The sequence below is a fragment of the Lissotriton helveticus genome, chromosome 7, assembly GCF_964261635.1.
Source record: "Lissotriton helveticus chromosome 7, aLisHel1.1, whole genome shotgun sequence".
Classification (NCBI taxonomy): Eukaryota; Metazoa; Chordata; class Amphibia; order Caudata; family Salamandridae; genus Lissotriton; species Lissotriton helveticus.
Window position 1 is genome coordinate 1,250,424,995 of NC_136068.1, and position 18,354 is coordinate 1,250,443,348.

An 18,354-nucleotide genomic window follows, 5' to 3' on the forward strand; every position below is an offset into this window, starting at 1 on the left:
GTATCAGACGCGGTGGGCTTCGGACCTGGAAGAAGATATACTTCCAGAAAGCTGGGACCGATTATGGGAGGATATCACAATGGTATACCATAGTACACTGCAACATGAGTCAGAATGCAAACTCATGACGCGATGGTACTACACCTCAACCCATTTGCAACAATTGTTCCAAAACTTTCCCCCGATGTTCTGGAAATGCCAGGGAGACAGAGGAGACTTTATTCATACATGGTGGTCCTGCCCGAGCCTCACGATGTTTTGGAAAGAGATCCTTAGCCATATCAAAGAGGTAGTGGGGTTTCCTATTGCTCCCTCTCCGATAGTCACCTTATTAGGCATTAAACCCTCAACACTAACTGCTATGACATTCATAGACTGGCGCTTGACACATGTTAGGAGCTGCTAGGCAGTCCATAGCCTTTTTTGGAAGAAGCCACACCCTACCCCTGTAGCCACATGGTTTCTTCGCTTGTGGAATGTATTAGCCCTCGAATTACTTCCTGCCAGCATTAATCACACAGACACTACATTTACCCGCATCTGGCAGCCGCTTATACACTATTTTACTAAGACCAGACACTCCCGGTTGGTTCCCCCCGCCCCCCCCCCCCCGGATACGAGCCTTGCAACTATTGGTTCCCCCCCCCCCGACTACGCGCTCGAACCAAACTTTAGGGGTCGGAGACCGGAATCCCAAGAACAGCCCACTTGAGCGAGGAGGTCTAAACTCCTACCCACTTACCAATCTCTCGTTCCCCCCATGGCCTAGATTCTCCCTGCGCATCGTCCCCTTTTTGCCCTCTCCCTGAGGAGAGTTTCTCTTCCTTTTTTATTTGTATAAAATTGACAACTGATCCCTGTTGCTCCCTTAGACTAAAATGTCCCCACAAATAGAGGACAGAGCCTATGCATAGGGACATCATACATAGCCGGACACTAACCATTCCATCGGTTTGATAACAATAAAGCCCCATGCAATGCTTGGATTACTGAGTGTTCCCTTTGGTCTATCCCTAAGACGATAAATCTATCAGGGTAGATTGTGGTAGGATGGTACTGCACAATTTCTTTTCCTACCCTAGCTTACTTCCAAGAGGAAGACCTGGGGGTGTATTGAATGGGATTGACTCTGTCATGTATGTTCTTATCAAAATATTATGTTATGTAACGTGGACAGTGGACTTACTTTGATGTTTCACTCACAGGGACATGTGTCCTCAATTTGTCTGATTTTTGTTGTCAGTTATATACTCAATAAACAGATTTTAAAAATAAATGTATTAAGTTTGTCAGACTACTTATTCCCAAACTAAACATCCAAAACCCCACAGTAATGGAGAGTTTTGAAAGGATAAATCAGCTAAATAAAGACATGGGCCTAGATGGGATCCATGCATCTACCTACTTTATTAAACCTCTAATTCCGATCTGCTTTTTTTCAAACTAATTCCAAAATTTGCTAGACTACATAAACTCTTGTCGCTGTATTTTCGGCACTTATTGTCCATCACCTATTGTTATGAACCATCCCTCAAGCCGTCACACACATCATTTTACCTGCAATCCACTCCGCACACGCTCATTACTTTCTTAATGCAGCCGTTGCTTACTGGACTAAGCCTATTTTTTCCAAAGCCTGCTTCATTTTTCTACATCAGCACCATCAATAGTACTAGATCAGTAGTTTTTCAGAAAAAAACTGCTTCTTTGAGTTTTTATTTTGCAAGATCAGTGGCTACTGACAACTAGATATACTAGAGTGCTCCAACACTCAATGTTACTAGCAGATTAACCTTTTTGACATCACAGTGCATGCTTATCAGTACTATTCAGGTTGCACCTCAGTTCTGAATTCTAACATAGCATGCCTTATTAAAAAAATAATCAAAAAAGAAATGCGTGGGCTTACCCGTGGAGGTAGTTCTAGACCCTTGAACTACTTGCTTTCCAATGGTCTTGTTGTCTAGCGAGGTTCTATTCCTGCTTGGACTTTCATGAGGCTCTTTTAGGGAACTAGAAATGGTAGTGCTCTCTGAATCCGCTGGAGAAGGTACAGTTCTAGACGTCAAACTTGCTGGGTGTATATCAGATAGTTCTTCCTAGTTATAAGAAAAATGCAAAAATTAATTAAATCTCCAAAACAAAGTAGGAATAGAGTGCAGCTACAAACTAGAGTCCATCTCCTAGAAACAGTCTGCCTCGCTAGACCTTCAACAAAGGAAAATGAGTGATTCATCTTCTGTGATTGCAATGGTTGCAGCCTGATCCAAAAAAATGAACATTCCTAAATATGAAACTGGTCAAAACTGATCAGGAAGTAAGAAAGAAGAAAAAAGACTGATGAATGAAGACTTCTGATATAGTCCACACCAGTGGAGCAAAGAAGGAAAGCAGTGTGAGTCTTCAATCCAAACAGCCCAGAACAATTGTGACATCACAAACAAAATGACAAAAATATCCACTGCCAAAAGTCAAGAGTTTTTGGTTGCCTGGTAAATTTTTTCTGAGCTATCAGAACATTATCTAATCTGTAAATTCACAAAAGAGGGAAAATAGAAAGGGGTCTCATCACAATTTGTGTGCATAGTTGCAGTGAATGCAAGGAAAGTATAGAGAACAGTGAATGCTAGAAATGCATTAGCGCATGTGAATATTAAAATATAAAATGTAAACAAATACGTAACAATTTATTAAAACTAACCAACACCTGCAGTTAAATTTTAACAAATGAGGTAGAACTATAGACCTTCTAATCCCCTCATATCTCTCCTTAAGTCACATATATTGAGGGATCCCTTTGTCTATCTGTTGTTGAGAGTTAAGGAGCTGGAAGCTCCTGATGTGTGGTAGAGGGCTGCTACCAGACACTCCTTTTTGCATCACCACAGTGGCCCGAGCATGGGACTTGGCAGTTAGGAAAGTTTTTGAGAGAGCACAATACACCCCACTTCTCCCGCTTTGGTGGTTCACCCTCTCCTGCATATTTGCAAATCTATGAATGTTAAGGGTTAGTTAGCGGGGTTGTTGGACGGCGACAGACCTGTATTTGAACAGCATTTTCATGACCTTGTTGGATATGGGAAAGCAATAGGGATTTGATGATCTAAAGTTCATGTAATATAAAAGCATTTTATGTACTGCCCGAGAGATATGGCCCACCTTCCCGGAGGAGCCTAAGCAGTCTCATGTACTTCTGGTAAAGCAGTGGGAAGCATGAACTCATGAGTATCAGTCAATAGTGAACACCGGATCTGACAGTAGTGCCTTTGAATATGCGTTGAGTCAGAAAATAGGCCCTCCTGCCCAGTTGATTGAACACATGCACATTGTATATTGGTAACGTGTACGAAAAAGGAAGGAGTTTTTGTTCTTTCTTCTTTTTTAGGTCGAGCTGACGTTAGCATTCATGCGAAGCATGAATGCTGTCAGCTCGACAACTAATGTGATCCGTTTTTAGGAGAGTGGACACCAAAGTGTTACGAGCGTTTTCAGTGCCGGATTTCACCTCGGGAGCGCGCAGCATTGTCTGCAGTGGCAGTGTCAGTTTCGCTTTTTTATTACTTTCGTTTTTCCCGAGGCTGGCTGAGGCTGGCTTGGAATGAACAGGCTTGCCCCCGCGCATGCGCAGAGTAACTCACAGCCCTTGCTTTTACAGACGCAGGCAGGCAGCCCCCACCCCTCTGCATGCACGCACGCACGCACACACAGGCGAGCGCATGCACACGCAGGCACACACATACAGGCACACAGACACTCGCTCACACACACACACCCCCCTCCCCCACAGTCACACGCACGCACACATACATACAAAGCCCGCCCGCCCGCACATGCTTTCCCCGCGCCCCCCCCTTCCCCGCGCCCCCCGCCTCCCCCTTCCCCGCGCCCCCCGCCTCCCCCTTCCCCGCTCAGCAACGCACTCACCGGCTTCCTTCGTGCGGCGGCTCTCCTCAGCTGCAGGGCCCGGCAGCAGGACTCTTCTTACCTCCTTCTGCACCGGGGCGCAGGGTAGGCTCCTGCCTGCTCCGGTGCTCCAAACACGGCGGCTCCGTCCAATCGCGGCTCTTCCGTGGGAGGCGGGGTAGGCTCCCGCCCTCCTACTTCCTGTTTCCTGTTGACGCGCCGGCCTGCCTGACTTCCTGGTCGCAGGCCGGCAGAGTGACGGCAGTGATTTGCGGTATGTATTTAGTTAGGTATTTATGCATTTTTATATAGCGCGGACTTTACCCGAAGGCGCTATTTATTTATTTATTTTTTTGGGACGCTACCTTTTTATTTAGTTTTAAACATTGATGGCTGAATTTTATGGCCCTGTACTTCTGAAGTCCCCTCGAGTTTGGTTACAATACTTTCTATCCAAGCCGATAGCGTAAGGCGTTTGGATATGTACTGATCCTGGACCCCATATCTGAACCGAGTCATCACATAATTCATAAACCGATCGAGCACTCGAAATCAAGACACGGCCCTTTTTTACACCCTTTTTAGTTGAAGTCATTTACTTTGTCCATTACCTCATAAACCGGCTTTAATAATGTTACCGCTCTTTAGGGGCTAACATGCAGAAACCCTGCAGCCTTTCGGGGGGATCCTATTCAGCCCAAGCTCATTACATATCTGCGAGGCATGCTTTATACTCAAGAGCCTCGGGGCCTCTTCGCATTCTGCAGGGGGGCATCATTTTGCGCTCCGCCACAGCAGGCTGCCTCTCTGTGCCCGTTCTGCATTGGCGAAGGCTTGTACCCCAGCTCTCAGGCAATTCACGGGTGCTCGGACAACGGCTTTTTAACTAATTTAAATGATAAGGTTTGCGGCTATCACTTGTTTGTTTAATATTACGGGCATGTGGGTTGTGTGATGCTGCATAAACAGATGCGTTTGGAGTTTATTTACCGATCCGCTATGGAGGGGCTTTTCTTTAATCTGTTGGTGGCTGTTTTTTTTTTTTAATTTATATTGCGTCTTCATGTACACATGATGTTTGACTTTTTTGAGCAATTCGTTACGTTGGGCTTTTGTATAATTTGATACTAGCTGTTATTTTATTTATATTGCGTCTCCCGATGGTTGTGTGATGCTGCATAAACAGATGCGTTTGGAGTTTATTTACCGATCCGCTATGGAGGGGCTTTTCTTTAATCTGTTGGTGGCTGTTTTTTTTTTTAAATTTATATTGCGTCTTCATGTACACATGATGTTTGACTTTTTTGAGCAATTCGTTACGTTGGGCTTTTGTATAATTTGATACTAGCTGTTATTTTATTTATATTGCGTCTCCCGATGCTGTGTTTGCCTGCCCCGCCAGCTCTCCAAGGTTGCTATTTGTTTCTTTCCCATCTGCGTACATCACTTGCGGGATACAGGTAAATCTGCATTCTAGAGTTGCCTTTATTGTTTTGAGGCCGGGCGCAGGGGCTGCTCCGATGTTATCAAGGCTGCTATCCCACTGCTAAGGCGGTGCTGCACTCACTGCCTTGTTTATATTTGTTTTAGTTCCGTGATGCTCCGATCTTTGCCCCTTTCGAGTGGAGCTTCCGAGTGGAGCTTCCGAGTGGAGCTTCCGAGTGGAGCTTCCGAGTGGAGCTTCCGAGTGGAGCTTCAGAGTGGAGCTTCCGAGTGGAGCTTCAGAGTGCAGAGTGGAGCTTCAGAGTGGAGCTTCAGAGTGGAGCTTCAGAGTGGAGCTTCAGAGTGCAGAGTGGAGCTTCAGAGTGGAGCTTCAGAGTGCAGAGTGGAGCTTCAGAGTGGAGCTTCAGAGTGGAGCTTCAGAGTGCAGAGTGGAGCTTCAGAGTGGAGCTTCAGAGTGGAGCTTCAGAGTGGAGCTTCAGAGTGGAGCTTCAGAGTGCAGAGTGGAGCTTCAGAGTGGAGCTTCAGAGTGGAGCTTCAGAGTGCAGAGTGGAGCTTCAGAGTGGAGCTTCAGAGTGGAGCTTCAGAGTGGAGCTTCAGAGTGGAGCTTCAGAGTGCAGAGTGAAGCTTCAGAGTGGGGCTTCAGAGTGGAGCTTCAGAGTGGAGCTTCAGAGTGGAGCTTCAGAGTGGAGCTTCAGAGTGGAGCTTCAGAGTGGAGCTTCAGAGTGCAGAGTGGAGCTTCAGAGTGCAGAGTGGAGCTTCAGAGTGCAGAGTGGAGCTTCAGAGTGGAGCTTCAGAGTGGAGCTTCAGAGTGCAGAGTGGAGCTTCAGAGTGGAGCTTCAGAGTGGAGCTTCAGAGTGGAGCTTCAGAGTGCAGAGTGGAGCTTCAGAGTGCAGAGTGGAGCTTCAGAGTGGAGCTTCAGAGTGGAGCTTCAGAGTGGAGCTTCAGAGTGGAGCTTCAGAGTGCAGAGTGGAGCTTCAGAGTGGAGCTTCAGAGTGCAGAGTGGAGCTTCAGAGTGGAGCTTCAGAGTGGAGCTTCAGAGTGCAGAGTGGAGCTTCAGAGTGGAGCTTCAGAGTGGAGCTTCAGAGTGGAGCTTCAGAGTGGAGCTTCAGAGTGGAGCTTCAGAGTGGAGCTTCAGAGTGCAGAGTGGAGCTTCAGAGTGGAGCTTCAGAGTGGAGCTTCAGAGTGGAGCTTCAGAGTGGAGCTTCAGAGTGCAGAGTGAAGCTTCAGAGTGGAGCTTCAGAGTGGAGCTTCAGAGTGGAGCTTCAGAGTGGAGCTTCAGAGTGGAGCTTCAGAGTGCAGAGTGGAGCTTCAGAGTGCAGAGTGGAGCTTCAGAGTGCAGAGTGGAGCTTCAGAGTGCAGAGTGGAGCTTCAGAGTGGAGCTTCAGAGTGGAGCTTCAGAGTGGAGCTTCAGAGTGCAGAGTGGAGCTTCAGAGTGGAGCTTCAGAGTGGAGCTTCAGAGTGGAGCTTCAGAGTGCAGAGTGGAGCTTCAGAGTGCAGAGTGGAGCTTCAGAGTGGAGCTTCAGAGTGCAGAGTGGAGCTTCAGAGCGGAGCTTCAGAGCGGAGCTTCAGAGCGGAGCTTCAGAGTGGAGCTTCAGAGTGCAGAGTGGAGCTTCAGAGTGCAGCTTCAGAGTGGAGCTTCAGAGTGGAGCTTCAGAGTGGAGCTTCAGAGTGGAGCTTCAGAGTGGAGCTTCAGAGTGGAGCTTCAGAGTGGAGCTTCAGAGTGGAGCTTCAGAGTGGAGCTTCAGAGTGGAGCTTCAGAGTGGAGCTTCGGAGTGGAGCTTCGGAGTGGAGCTTCGGAGTGGAGCTTCGGAGTGGAGCTTCGGAGTGGAGCTTCAGAGTGGAGTGGAGCTTCAGAGTGGAGTGGAGCTTCAGAGTGGAGCTTCAGAGTGCAGAGTGGAGCTTCAGAGTGCAGAGTGGAGCTTCAGAGTGGAGCTTCAGAGTGCAGCTTCAGAGTGGAGCTTCAGAGTGGAGCTTCAGAGTGGAGCTTCAGAGTGGAGCTTCAGAGTGGAGCTTCAGAGTGGAGCTTCAGAGTGGAGCTTCGGAGTGGAGCTTCGGAGTGGAGCTTCAGAGTGCAGAGTGGAGCTTCAGAGTGGAGCTTCAGAGTGCAGAGTGGAGCTTCAGAGTGCAGAGTGGAGCTTCAGAGTGGAGCTTCAGAGTGCAGAGTGGAGCTTCAGAGTGGAGCTTCAGAGTGGAGCTTCAGAGTGGAGCTTCAGAGTGGAGCTTCGGAGTGGAGCTTCGGAGTGGAGCTTCGGAGTGGAGCTTCGGAGTGCAGAGTGCAGATTCAGAGTGCAGATTCGGAGTGGAGCTTCAGAGTGGAGCTTCAGAGTGGAGAGTGGAGATTCAGAGTGGAGCTTCAGAGTGGAGAGTGGAGATTCAGAGTGGAGATTCAGAGTGGAGAGTGGAGCTTCAGAGTGGAGCTTCAGAGTGGAGCTTCAGAGTGGAGCTTCAGAGTGGAGCTTCAGAGTGGAGCTTCAGAGTGGAGCTTCAGAGTGGAGCTTCAGAGTGGAGCTTCAGAGTGCAGAGTGGAGCTTCAGAGTGCAGAGTGGAGCTTCAGAGTGTCAAGAGCAATGCCAATAGCTCTAACTTTAACAAAGGCAAAACCATTGCATTGTAAATGCTTGTTATTTTACCGAATCACATGCTCATGCTGCTGCCTGGTTTGTCTACATGCACACAGGCAGAATCACTCGGTACAAAATGGCTCCTGTTCACTCGTCAGTACGGTCTTGCGCCGCCCCACCTTCCCCCTGCCAAATACATTCATTCCAAATACTGCTTATTTTCATATCAGACTGACTTCTCACATCTGGGATAGCAGGGGCACCTTCCACAGTGATTAGTGCTTCACAAAAAATAATTCTCGGCTAGCGCTCAGAAGCCTTGAAGCTTTGATTGAATGACACTGCAGTTTGATGCCCCGCTCGTTTTTTGATGCTATGCGTTCCAGACACTGATTTTATTAAGACTCACTTGGAGCTCTAAACTGTCACTTGATCTTTCTTTGGGTCATTTCGTTTGCCCGGAAGGACTAACATATCTGTGAAACCCTCTTCTTTTATAGTTTGAGCATCGTCTTCGTTTAGCAGGATAACATTATACATTTGAAAATACAAATATCCGGGAAGAGCAGAGAGCAAATCTCCGCGATGTTGGGCATTCTCCTATCATAAAGGAAGCGTGTTGGTGGGACCTGTGGCATCTAACGCATCATTTAACCCTATATGCGTGGGCACCTACCACAATAATGTATAGGATGAGTTTGTTCCGTTCCCGTTTTTAATTTGATGTAAAACTCAAATCACTGCACACTCTCTACTACACACTCTCTACTACACACTCTCTACTACAGTCACTACTCTCTACTACACACTCCCTACTACAGTCACTACTCTCTACTACACATTCTGCTACACACTCTCTACTACAGTCACTACTCTCTGCTACGCACTCTACTCTCTACTACACTCTACTACACACTCTCTACTACACACTCTACTACACACTCTCTACTACAGTCACTACTCTCTGCTACGCACTCTACTCTCTACTACACACTCTACTACACACTCTCTACTACACACTCTACTACACACTCTCTACTACAGTCGCTACTCTCTACTACACACTGTACTACACACTCTACTACAGTCACTACTCTCTACTACACACTACTACCCACTCTCTACTACAGTCACTACTCTCTACTACACACTCACTACACACTCACTACTACAGCCACTACTCTCTTCGACACACTCTATACTAGACACTCTCTACTACACACTATCTACTACAGTCACAACTCTCTACTACACACTGTACTACACACTCTACTACAGTCACTACTCTCTACTACACACTACTACACACTCTCTACTACAGTCACTACTCTCTACTACACACTCTACTACACACTCACTACACACTCACTACTACAGCCACTACTCTCTTCGACACACTCTATACTAGACACTCTCTACTACACACTATCTACTACAGTCACTACTTACTACACACTCTACTACACACTCTACTACACACTCTACTACACACTCTACTACACACTCTACTACACACTCTACTACACACTCTACATTACACACTCTACATTACACACTCTACATTACACACTCTACATTACACACTCTACATTACATACTCTACATTACACACTCTCTACTACACACTCTCTACTACACACTCTACACTACACACTCTACTACACTCTACTACACACTCTGCTACACACACGCTCTACTCCACACTCTACTACACACCCTCTACTACTCTCTACTACTCTACTACACATTCTCTACTACTCTACTACACACTCACTACTTTCTACTACACTCTACTACAGACTCTCCACTCTCTACTCCACACTCTCTACTCCACACTCTCTACTTCAATCTCTCTACCTCAATCTCTCTAATTCAATCTCTCTACCTCAATCTCTCTACTTCAATCTCTCTACTTCAATCTCTCTACTTCAATCTCTCTACTTCAATCTCTCTACTTCACATTCTGTATTACACACTCTCTACTACACACTCACTACTCTCTACTACACACTCTCTACTACACACTCTACTACACTCCCTACTACACATTCTCCTACACACTCTACTACACACTCTACTACACACTCACCACTCTACTACACACTCACCACTCTACTACACACTCACTAGTCTCTACTGCTCACTCTCTACTACACACTCTCTACTACACACTCTCTACTACACACTCACTACTCTCTACTACACACTCACTACTCTCTACTACACACTCTACTACTCACTTACTACTCTCTACTCACTCTCTACTACTCACTACTACTCTCTCTACTACTCACTATTACTCTCTACTACTCTCTCTACTACTCACTCTCTACTACTCACTCTCTACTGCTCATGACAATGCCATTTATTTATCTGTTTCCAAAACCAACACATAAATAAAACATTTGTCATTTACAATGCCAAAAGCGCTAACTTTTGCAAAGGCGAGACCGTTGCATTGTAAATGCTTGTTTCACGAAGTTGAGAGTACACATTGGGCTCCCCCTGCCTAGACTCTACACCCACCACCCATATGTAAATGAAACTGTCTGTGTCAAACTGTAACTGTGCTGCAATGTAATTTCTCTGTATTTCTTGTTGGTGGAAAACTGAATAAACACATTTTTTTTTTTAAAGGCGCTGGGTGCTCATATGATTTGCAAAAATGTGTTACATCCCTTTATTGTTCACTAAAGAAGAGTGTGCATTAATGTTTTTAACATTTCATAACAAAATTTGAACATAAAAAATAGTTTAATTCAACAGAAAGTTTCTCATTATGCCCTTTTTATGCAGGAGATATTAAACTTTTCGAGCACATTTTATGGAGCTGAGCCAGTGTTGAAACGTTCTAGGGTGGGATACGACTGGAAGGGCACAGAGTGACTAAGGTGGCGGTGGACCACACAGACTGACATTTTTTATTAGGGCTGTTGCTTCTTCCCAAAAAGGGGAGAAAAATGAGGTGTAAGTTTGCCCAGTATTGCCTAGTGCCTGCACGATGGAGCATAGTCATATATTGGGCCACCCTAACCCCCCAAACTCTGCCAAAGTGGAGAACTGACTATTTGGAGTAGGCAGCTGCAGAAGAGTGTCCGCTCTAGAAATTACAGACTGACCAACATACTGAAAGAGACTTAGAGTGTTAGGGTAACATGCTGGAAACATTAGCCAGGAATGGCACGGCCCAGGGTAGCGGCTGGGTGTCAGCCACACCAGAGGGAGGAAAAGCAGCCTCAGTGATTCCGGACTCTGAGGCTGGTCTGATTGAGCAGCTGCAGTTTCTGCCCGCACGCTCACCTACCCCTTCCACCACTAGCGGGACCACCTCTAAAACATTGCTGACCAAGGGCTATGCATAACTCTCTCATCACAAAGTGTGAATAGATGGATGCTTTTCTTTTGAGCCCCCCCCCCAATTCTCTGTCCTCACCTAAGATTCGCTACTGCGGTACATACCATGTCTATAGTGAGTAATTGCTTGACGATACTATGGTGCACAGTTGATTTTTGTATTGACTTGAAAACTGAATAAACACTTTTCTTTAACCTTCATAAATTGCTCTGGGTCATTGGTAAAGATTCCTATGCAACTGAATTAGTTGTCCACCACCAACAGGGGAGCCTTCGACAGCATACCCCAGGTCCCAGTTCCCCACCTGGTATAATAAGGATTTTTGCTAGCTTATGATGTATAGAAAACAGGCTTTACGATGAGGTTTTTACCACGTTGTGCCTATCCTATTCATTTTTCAGCACGCATGTTTTTACCAGGTGTATGTTTTTACAACGCATGCCATGACCACACATTTAGGGTAAGTTGTTGGGTTCGGGGGGGGTCTGCCCCTCTTTAACACATTATATATATATATATATATATATATATATATATATATATATATATATAAATAACCACACACATAAACACACATATCACAAGCATTAACCACACAACTTTTACCAAGCATTTCTTTACAATGCTTAGGTTTTTTACAACACGTTTCTCATCGTCATACAACCATTCTGTAGCCAGAGAAATCACTGAAGCTGCCAAAAATGTAAAGGAGGGGGCCCAGCCTGGTTTTGGGAACGTTAGTGTATCGAGAGATTGTATTTTTACCCCATTCCACCATGGTGCCACCAACACTAGGGATGCGTGAGGTTCTAATCTAGGCTGCCAGGGGCTTCATTAACAGGGCGAAGGGGGGCAGGGAGAATACTGAACCCTATATGGTTCCTCGCTCCAGTGGGAAAATCTGGGACGCCTCTCCTTTCACTCGTACTGCCACCGGAGGCTCCCTGTATAGGAGGGCCACCCAGCTACAAAATTGGGCCTAAATCCGAAATGTTTTAGCACCAAGTAAAGCCAGTGAATGGATTCAAATGCTTTTTCAGTATTAGTAGAGACCGTAGCCTGGGGGTTGTCCACCTACCGTACAGCAACAAGCCAGTTATACAGCCACTTCAGGTTCAGTCAAGTAGACCTGCGGGGCATGCAATAGTTATGGTGATAGTGAATGAGTGATGCAATGGCTTTGAGTCTAAAGGTCAGCATGGCTACCAGTAATTTGGTCTTGACATTAGGGAGTGAAATGGGGCGGTAGGATTAAAAAATGGTCATTGACTTCACTTATTTATGTATTACCGCAATTAGTGCGTGTAGGAAGCTGGGTTTCTGTTGCAGTAACCCCCAGACTGTTTGCCAGATTTCTGATGCACTTTTGACTTGATGTGCCCTTGGTCCCTGCCAATCAGGTTCCCAGGGCCTATGATCTTACCCAAACACTGTACCTTTGTACCCCCAATTAGCGCCTCTCTGGCCACATGTAAGTCCCTTGTCAATGGCAGCATACGTACCAAGGGCACTGTGACCAGGGACGGCCTCTAAGGGTTGCAGCACTTATCGTGCCACCCTTAGAGGTCCTGTACCTTAACACACACACACTACCATTGCAGGCTGAATGTTTTGGTGCAGAGAAATGTGAAGACTCGACATGGCACATATACCTATGTGCCATGCCTGAAACCCACTTCCTATGGTATAGGTAAGATACCCCTCTAGCTGGGTGCACTGTACCACTGGTGAAGGTACAGTTGCATGAACACTGTACCCCTACAGTGTCTAAGTCCATTCCTAGACATTGTAAGTGCAGTACAGCCCTAAAAGAGTATATGATCTGGGAGTTCGTCATTACGAACTCCACAGGACCATAATGGCTTTACTGAATTCTGAGAGGTTTGGTATCAAACATCTCAGCATAATAATCCACACTGATTCCAGTGTGGGGTTTATTATACAATGCACTCAGGGGGAATCTTAGAGATGCCCCCTGAAAAAGGAACCTTCTCTGGTGGCTTCCCTGACTGGTACACACCAGCCTGCCACCACGAGACATGTTTCTGGACCCCTGGGGTGGTAGCCTTTGCTCCCTGACCCCAGAAACAAAGCTTTTCCTGGGCGGAGGTGGTCACACCTCCCCCAGTATTGAGAAACAGTATCCTTTGGGCAGTATTGTATCATGTGGAGTATTGTTATTTAGTTACTGTCTCATTCAACCCACAATCTTCTCATACCATTCCACACAAGACATGCACAAGACGTTCTGGCCATATATTACCCACAGATAATCTCAACACCTATGATATTAGAAAAATATAAATCGATTTATTGTTAAAAATATTTCATTAAAAACATAATGTTAAAAAACAGTAGACATAATCCATACACATTCAGTTACAAATGGCACTAAAAATAAATGGATCGAATTTGTTTACAATTCAATGGCATAGAAAAGAGAATACATAACCAAGACACACACTCTATGTCATTAGCAATCTACACATCCATGATAAACCAAATTCATGGGCATGGAGCCAGGTACTGTCGAATTTTTGGGTACTCGTTGGCTGCAGCCCTTGCACGGATTGTGTTGTAACCAGAGCGTCGACGCATTTCGACCTTTAAAACGCCCTCTAAATACAGTATTTAGGGGGCAGCCCTGAACAAGGACAGATTCCCGCAACCTACGAAGGACAAAAGAAGACGCCCAGCAGATGGGACAGCAAAGAGCAACTGACTTGGCCTCAGTCCTACCGGCCGTCTGCAGTTTCCAGAGATCCTGTGCCAAAAGTCACCTTGTTCTGCAGCCAGCGACCTCCAGAACTCCTGGGAGAACTGAATGCCTTCCACAAAGACCGGATCTCCAGTGAAAAGCAGCTCTGTTCAAAAGAATCTCCAAAGCAAGACTCAGAGTTTGAAGAGGACAAAGAAACCCGACACCTGGAACTACCACTTCACCCATTACCAACGGCCCGAGTTCGAGTGGCCCTTCGGTCCCAGCGAGGTCTCTCTGCGCTCCAGAGTCCGACTCCACCGTGTGTTGACCCCTCCAGGACTACCCGACGTCATCTGCAGTCTCTGCCCGGAGAACCCCCCCCAAACCTTGAGGTGCCCACTAAGGTGAAATCTGACCTCAAAAGACACCCCTGCATCCAGCCACCCAGCACACTGGAGAAAAGAACCTAAGGTGCACTTACGTCTCCGAGTCATCCAACTTACCTGCCCAGCTCTTGGTTCCTTCCGGACGATTTCCTGGACCGAGCCTGCAGCCACAATCCAAAACTGGCAACTCCCATTGAAAACAACAGGGCACCAAATGCTAAAACAGCACCCTGCACCGGACGCCTCAGTGCCGCTATGGGTGCACCTTGTGTGCTAACTCGGATCCCCATTTACCCTGAGCCTAAGTCCAGGAGTTTTGCTCCCAAAACCTTGTGGCCAGCCCGTGAGCAGCCAAGAACTGGAGACCCCTATCCCCCATTGGATAACATTGGGCCTGAGCACCCTGCAGCCGGCCACCCTAGTGCCGCTGAGGGTGCTTTGAGAGTGCATTCTTACCGTTAAACCGATAACACTGTTTTCTTCCATAGGACAGCATTGGCTGCTTTTCTGTGAGTGTGGAGTTGGTTTGAATAAGACCTTGAAAAATGTATAGTTTCTTAGATGTCGGTGTAGTTTTGCAGCTTGAAGAATTTTCTGGATTCACATGCTGTGCATTATTCCGCCATCTAGTGGTTGAATCCGGAATTGTAGTATTTCTTCTTTTTTTTCTTTTTGTCGTTGTTGGTGGGCATTGACATACCACCATTTGGTGTCCTTCTGTGACGTCGACATGCTTCCTCTGGAAGCTCCCACTGTTGCTCGCCATCTTGGGATTCTTGTTTTTTCCCCTTCTAACTGTCTCATCTTCCTGGTGGAGGAGGGTGGGTTCGCTACTGAATCCAGAAAATTATTCAAGCTGCAAAACTACACCGACAGGTAAGAAACTGTAGGTTTTGCAGCGTGAATATTATCTGGATTCAAAGTCTATGCTTTGCATAAACTTTGTAGCGATTGCTAGTTTTGTGGTGGCTGGGTGGAAGATGACCGCTGGTTGGTGAAAATATGTTGTAAGACCTTTTGTCCTACTTGTGCCTCCTTATTCATTTGAATGTCCAGACAATAATGCTTGGTGAAGGAGTGCACTGAAGACCATGTTGCAGCAAGGCAACTATCTTAAAATGGGAGTATTTGCTAGAAAAGCGACTGTTGCTCCTTTCTTCCTTGTTAATGAGCCCGTGGGGCTCCTTGTAATGTTTGACCTGCTTGTTTGTGGAATAACTGTATGGTTTGTGCAATCAATCTTGCAATGGTGTTCTTGGTCACTGATCGTCCGAGAAAGCTAGTGGCAACAGATACAAAGAATTGTTTTGTTTTCCTGTATTCCTTGGTCTTTTCCATGTAGTACATGACTGCCCTTCTGGCGTCAAGAGTGTGCAATGCTGTTTTGCTTGAGTATAGTTTGGTTATTGTGGAACTTTGATACCACCTTTGGCATAAAGTGTGGATCTGTTCTCATGACAATTCTATCATTATGTATTTGGAAGTGGGGCTCTTGTAATGTTAGTGCTTGCAATTCACTTACTCTCGGTAGCGATGTAATTGCAACCAAAAACGCTGTTTTTAGTGTGAGTATTTGTAGCGTTGCTGTGTGTAGTGGTTCGAATTGTGCTTTTATCAGCTGTGCGAGCACTATATTGAGGTTCTCTGTGGGTGCTGGCATCCTTTTTGGAGGTGCTATTCTTTTTGCTCCTTCTAGAAACCTATGTGGGATGTGAAAAAACGGTCCCGTTACTCCTCCTGTATACGCTACAATCGCTGCTAAGTGTACTCTTACAGATGTGTAGCTTAGGTTATAGTGTAGTAAATGTGTTAAGTATTTTAGAACTGTTGTTTCCTTTGTGAATCTTTTTGAAATTTGTTCTTTAAGTCACCATTGAGAGTACCTTTTCCATTTAGCTGTGTAACTTTTTCTTGTTGTTGGTTTCCTAGCTTCTCTGAGCACTGCCATTGTGCTCTCTGGTAGTTTGAGGTGAGCATATTTAAGTCCTCGGGAGCTATGCCGCTAAGCTTAGGCTTTCTGGTTCTGGGTGTAGTACCCTTCTGTTTTGAATTGTTAAAAGGTCCATCCTTCTTGGAAACCTGTGCATTGTCCCTTAAGTTATCTCCATTATCTGTGAGAACCGAGTCTGCCTGGCTCACTGTGGTGCTATGAGAATTCATGTCATGTGGCTGATTCTGTAATGCTGATCATCCTGTGAAGTAGTGGTATGGGGAAAAGCATAAGCAAATATCCCTGACCAGTCTATCCATAGCGCATTTTGCAGTGTGGGGAGTTGCAAATAGGTCGATTTGCGGAGTTCCCAACTTCCTGAATAAGGATTTCTGATTGATTCAATTCCCACTCGTGGGATGCTGAAGTTTGTCTGCTCAGTCTGTCTGCTTCTGCACTGTCTTTTACTGGCAGATGTATTGCTACAATGTCTATCCTCTTTGGGATAGCCCATCTCCACAATTGTTGAGCTAGAGTTGAGAGTGCTAAAGACTGGATCCCTCCCTCTTTGTTTATGTAAAAGATGGTGGTTGGGTTGTCTGTTTGTATCAACACCTTCTTCCCGTAGAGCTCTTTCTGAAAGGCTAGGAACACTGTTTTTAACTCCAGGAAATTGATGTGTTTCACCGAATGCTGTTGTGTCCACAAGGTTCTCACTTTGAGTTTTTCCATGTGCGCTCCCCATCCTACCAGGGAAGCATCTATTGTTATGGTCACTGTTGGAGTTGGTTGTGTGAAACGTCTGCCCTGTGCTATGTTTGTTTTGCTCCACCATGCCATCTCTTGATGAACTGTCTGTGTGACAACCACTAGATCCTTCCAACTCCCTGTTGCCTGTGACCACGGCTCTTGAAGCCATTCCTGGAACGGTCTCATGTGTAGGCGAATGTTGGGGACTAAATGAATGCATGAAGCCATCATTCCTAGCAGTTTTCCCACTGTCTTCACTGTCAGAGCTTGCCCCCTGTGGTATAGATGTGTCTCCTTCAGTAGTGCTAATGAACAAGTTACTTACCTTCGGTAACAATGTATCTGGTAGATTCAGATTCATTAACTTAGAATATCCCCAGGCGTCAAGACTGGTCCAGAAAATCTTGTGCTGCACCACCTCAGCGCGCCGGAAGGCGGTGCCGTACGGCTCTGCCCTGACGTCGTCCACGGACATGACATCAGCAGAGCCATATATGCCCCGCCCCGGCGCGCCAACATCAGTTTTCGTCAGAAGACTTCTCCGAGATAGAATGCGAAGCCACCACCAAAAACTATGAAAATATGGGAACAGTGTGCCGAAAAAGAAAAAACAAGGTGTGGTGAAAAAACATCACCATAGAAAGACAGTGCCAGGCACCCTATATTGTAAACTGAGAGAGAGAAAAGAACAGACCACTACTCTGGGAGGGACCCTCTCAATCGTTAAGTCCAAAAAGTCCCCCGGGGGCAGAAGAAGATGCAGAGCATAGGCAGGATTGAACCCTTGGCCTGTGTGAGCCTGTGCCACCAGAGGCAAAAGACTCACCTTTGAGCCTTAGCAGCCGGCAGAAAGGCTGCAAAAACAATATATGACAGTGAAGGACAAGGAGTCCAGAACCCAGTTGTAAAGACAAACTACCACAAAGCGTCACCCAAAAGGAGACGTTAGATCCGGATAATGGAGCTGCCGAATACAGTATTGTCAGAGACTGCAACTGCTAGAGTGTAGGAAAGTCAAGAGACATCAAGCGGTTGAATAAGATAGAAGGGAAGAATTAGACACACATTGGACAACCCAGAACTAGATGAGGAAAAGTACTGTGGCCGCGCACCAACTTATAATGATCACTAGCGATACTCAGCCATATGTTAAATTACACATGAAAGATTTTGAAAAGTTTTTATTGACTCCTTTTAGATTAAACATTTATTTAGATTTCTTAGTTTCCTGAAAATGAATGATTGGACTAAGCAGCCTAGTAAATGTCCATGTGATGAATTGTCTAATCAATCGGATATGCACATACTGCTATTTTGTAAGTTCT

The 18,354-nt window shown here is 45.9% G+C and overlaps 1 protein-coding gene across 1 annotated transcript in view; it reads right to left on the reverse strand.

Moving 5' to 3' along the window:
- The window catches only part of SPAG9 (sperm associated antigen 9), a 2,066,870-nt gene that overhangs the window by 1,711,260 nt on the left and 337,256 nt on the right, over positions 1-18,354 (reverse strand). Inside the window, exon 6 of the mRNA XM_078654422.1 lies at positions 1,910-2,099. Coding sequence (XP_078510548.1) covers positions 1,910-2,099 — 190 coding nt within the window. The remainder of the gene's footprint in view (positions 1-1,909; positions 2,100-18,354) is intronic.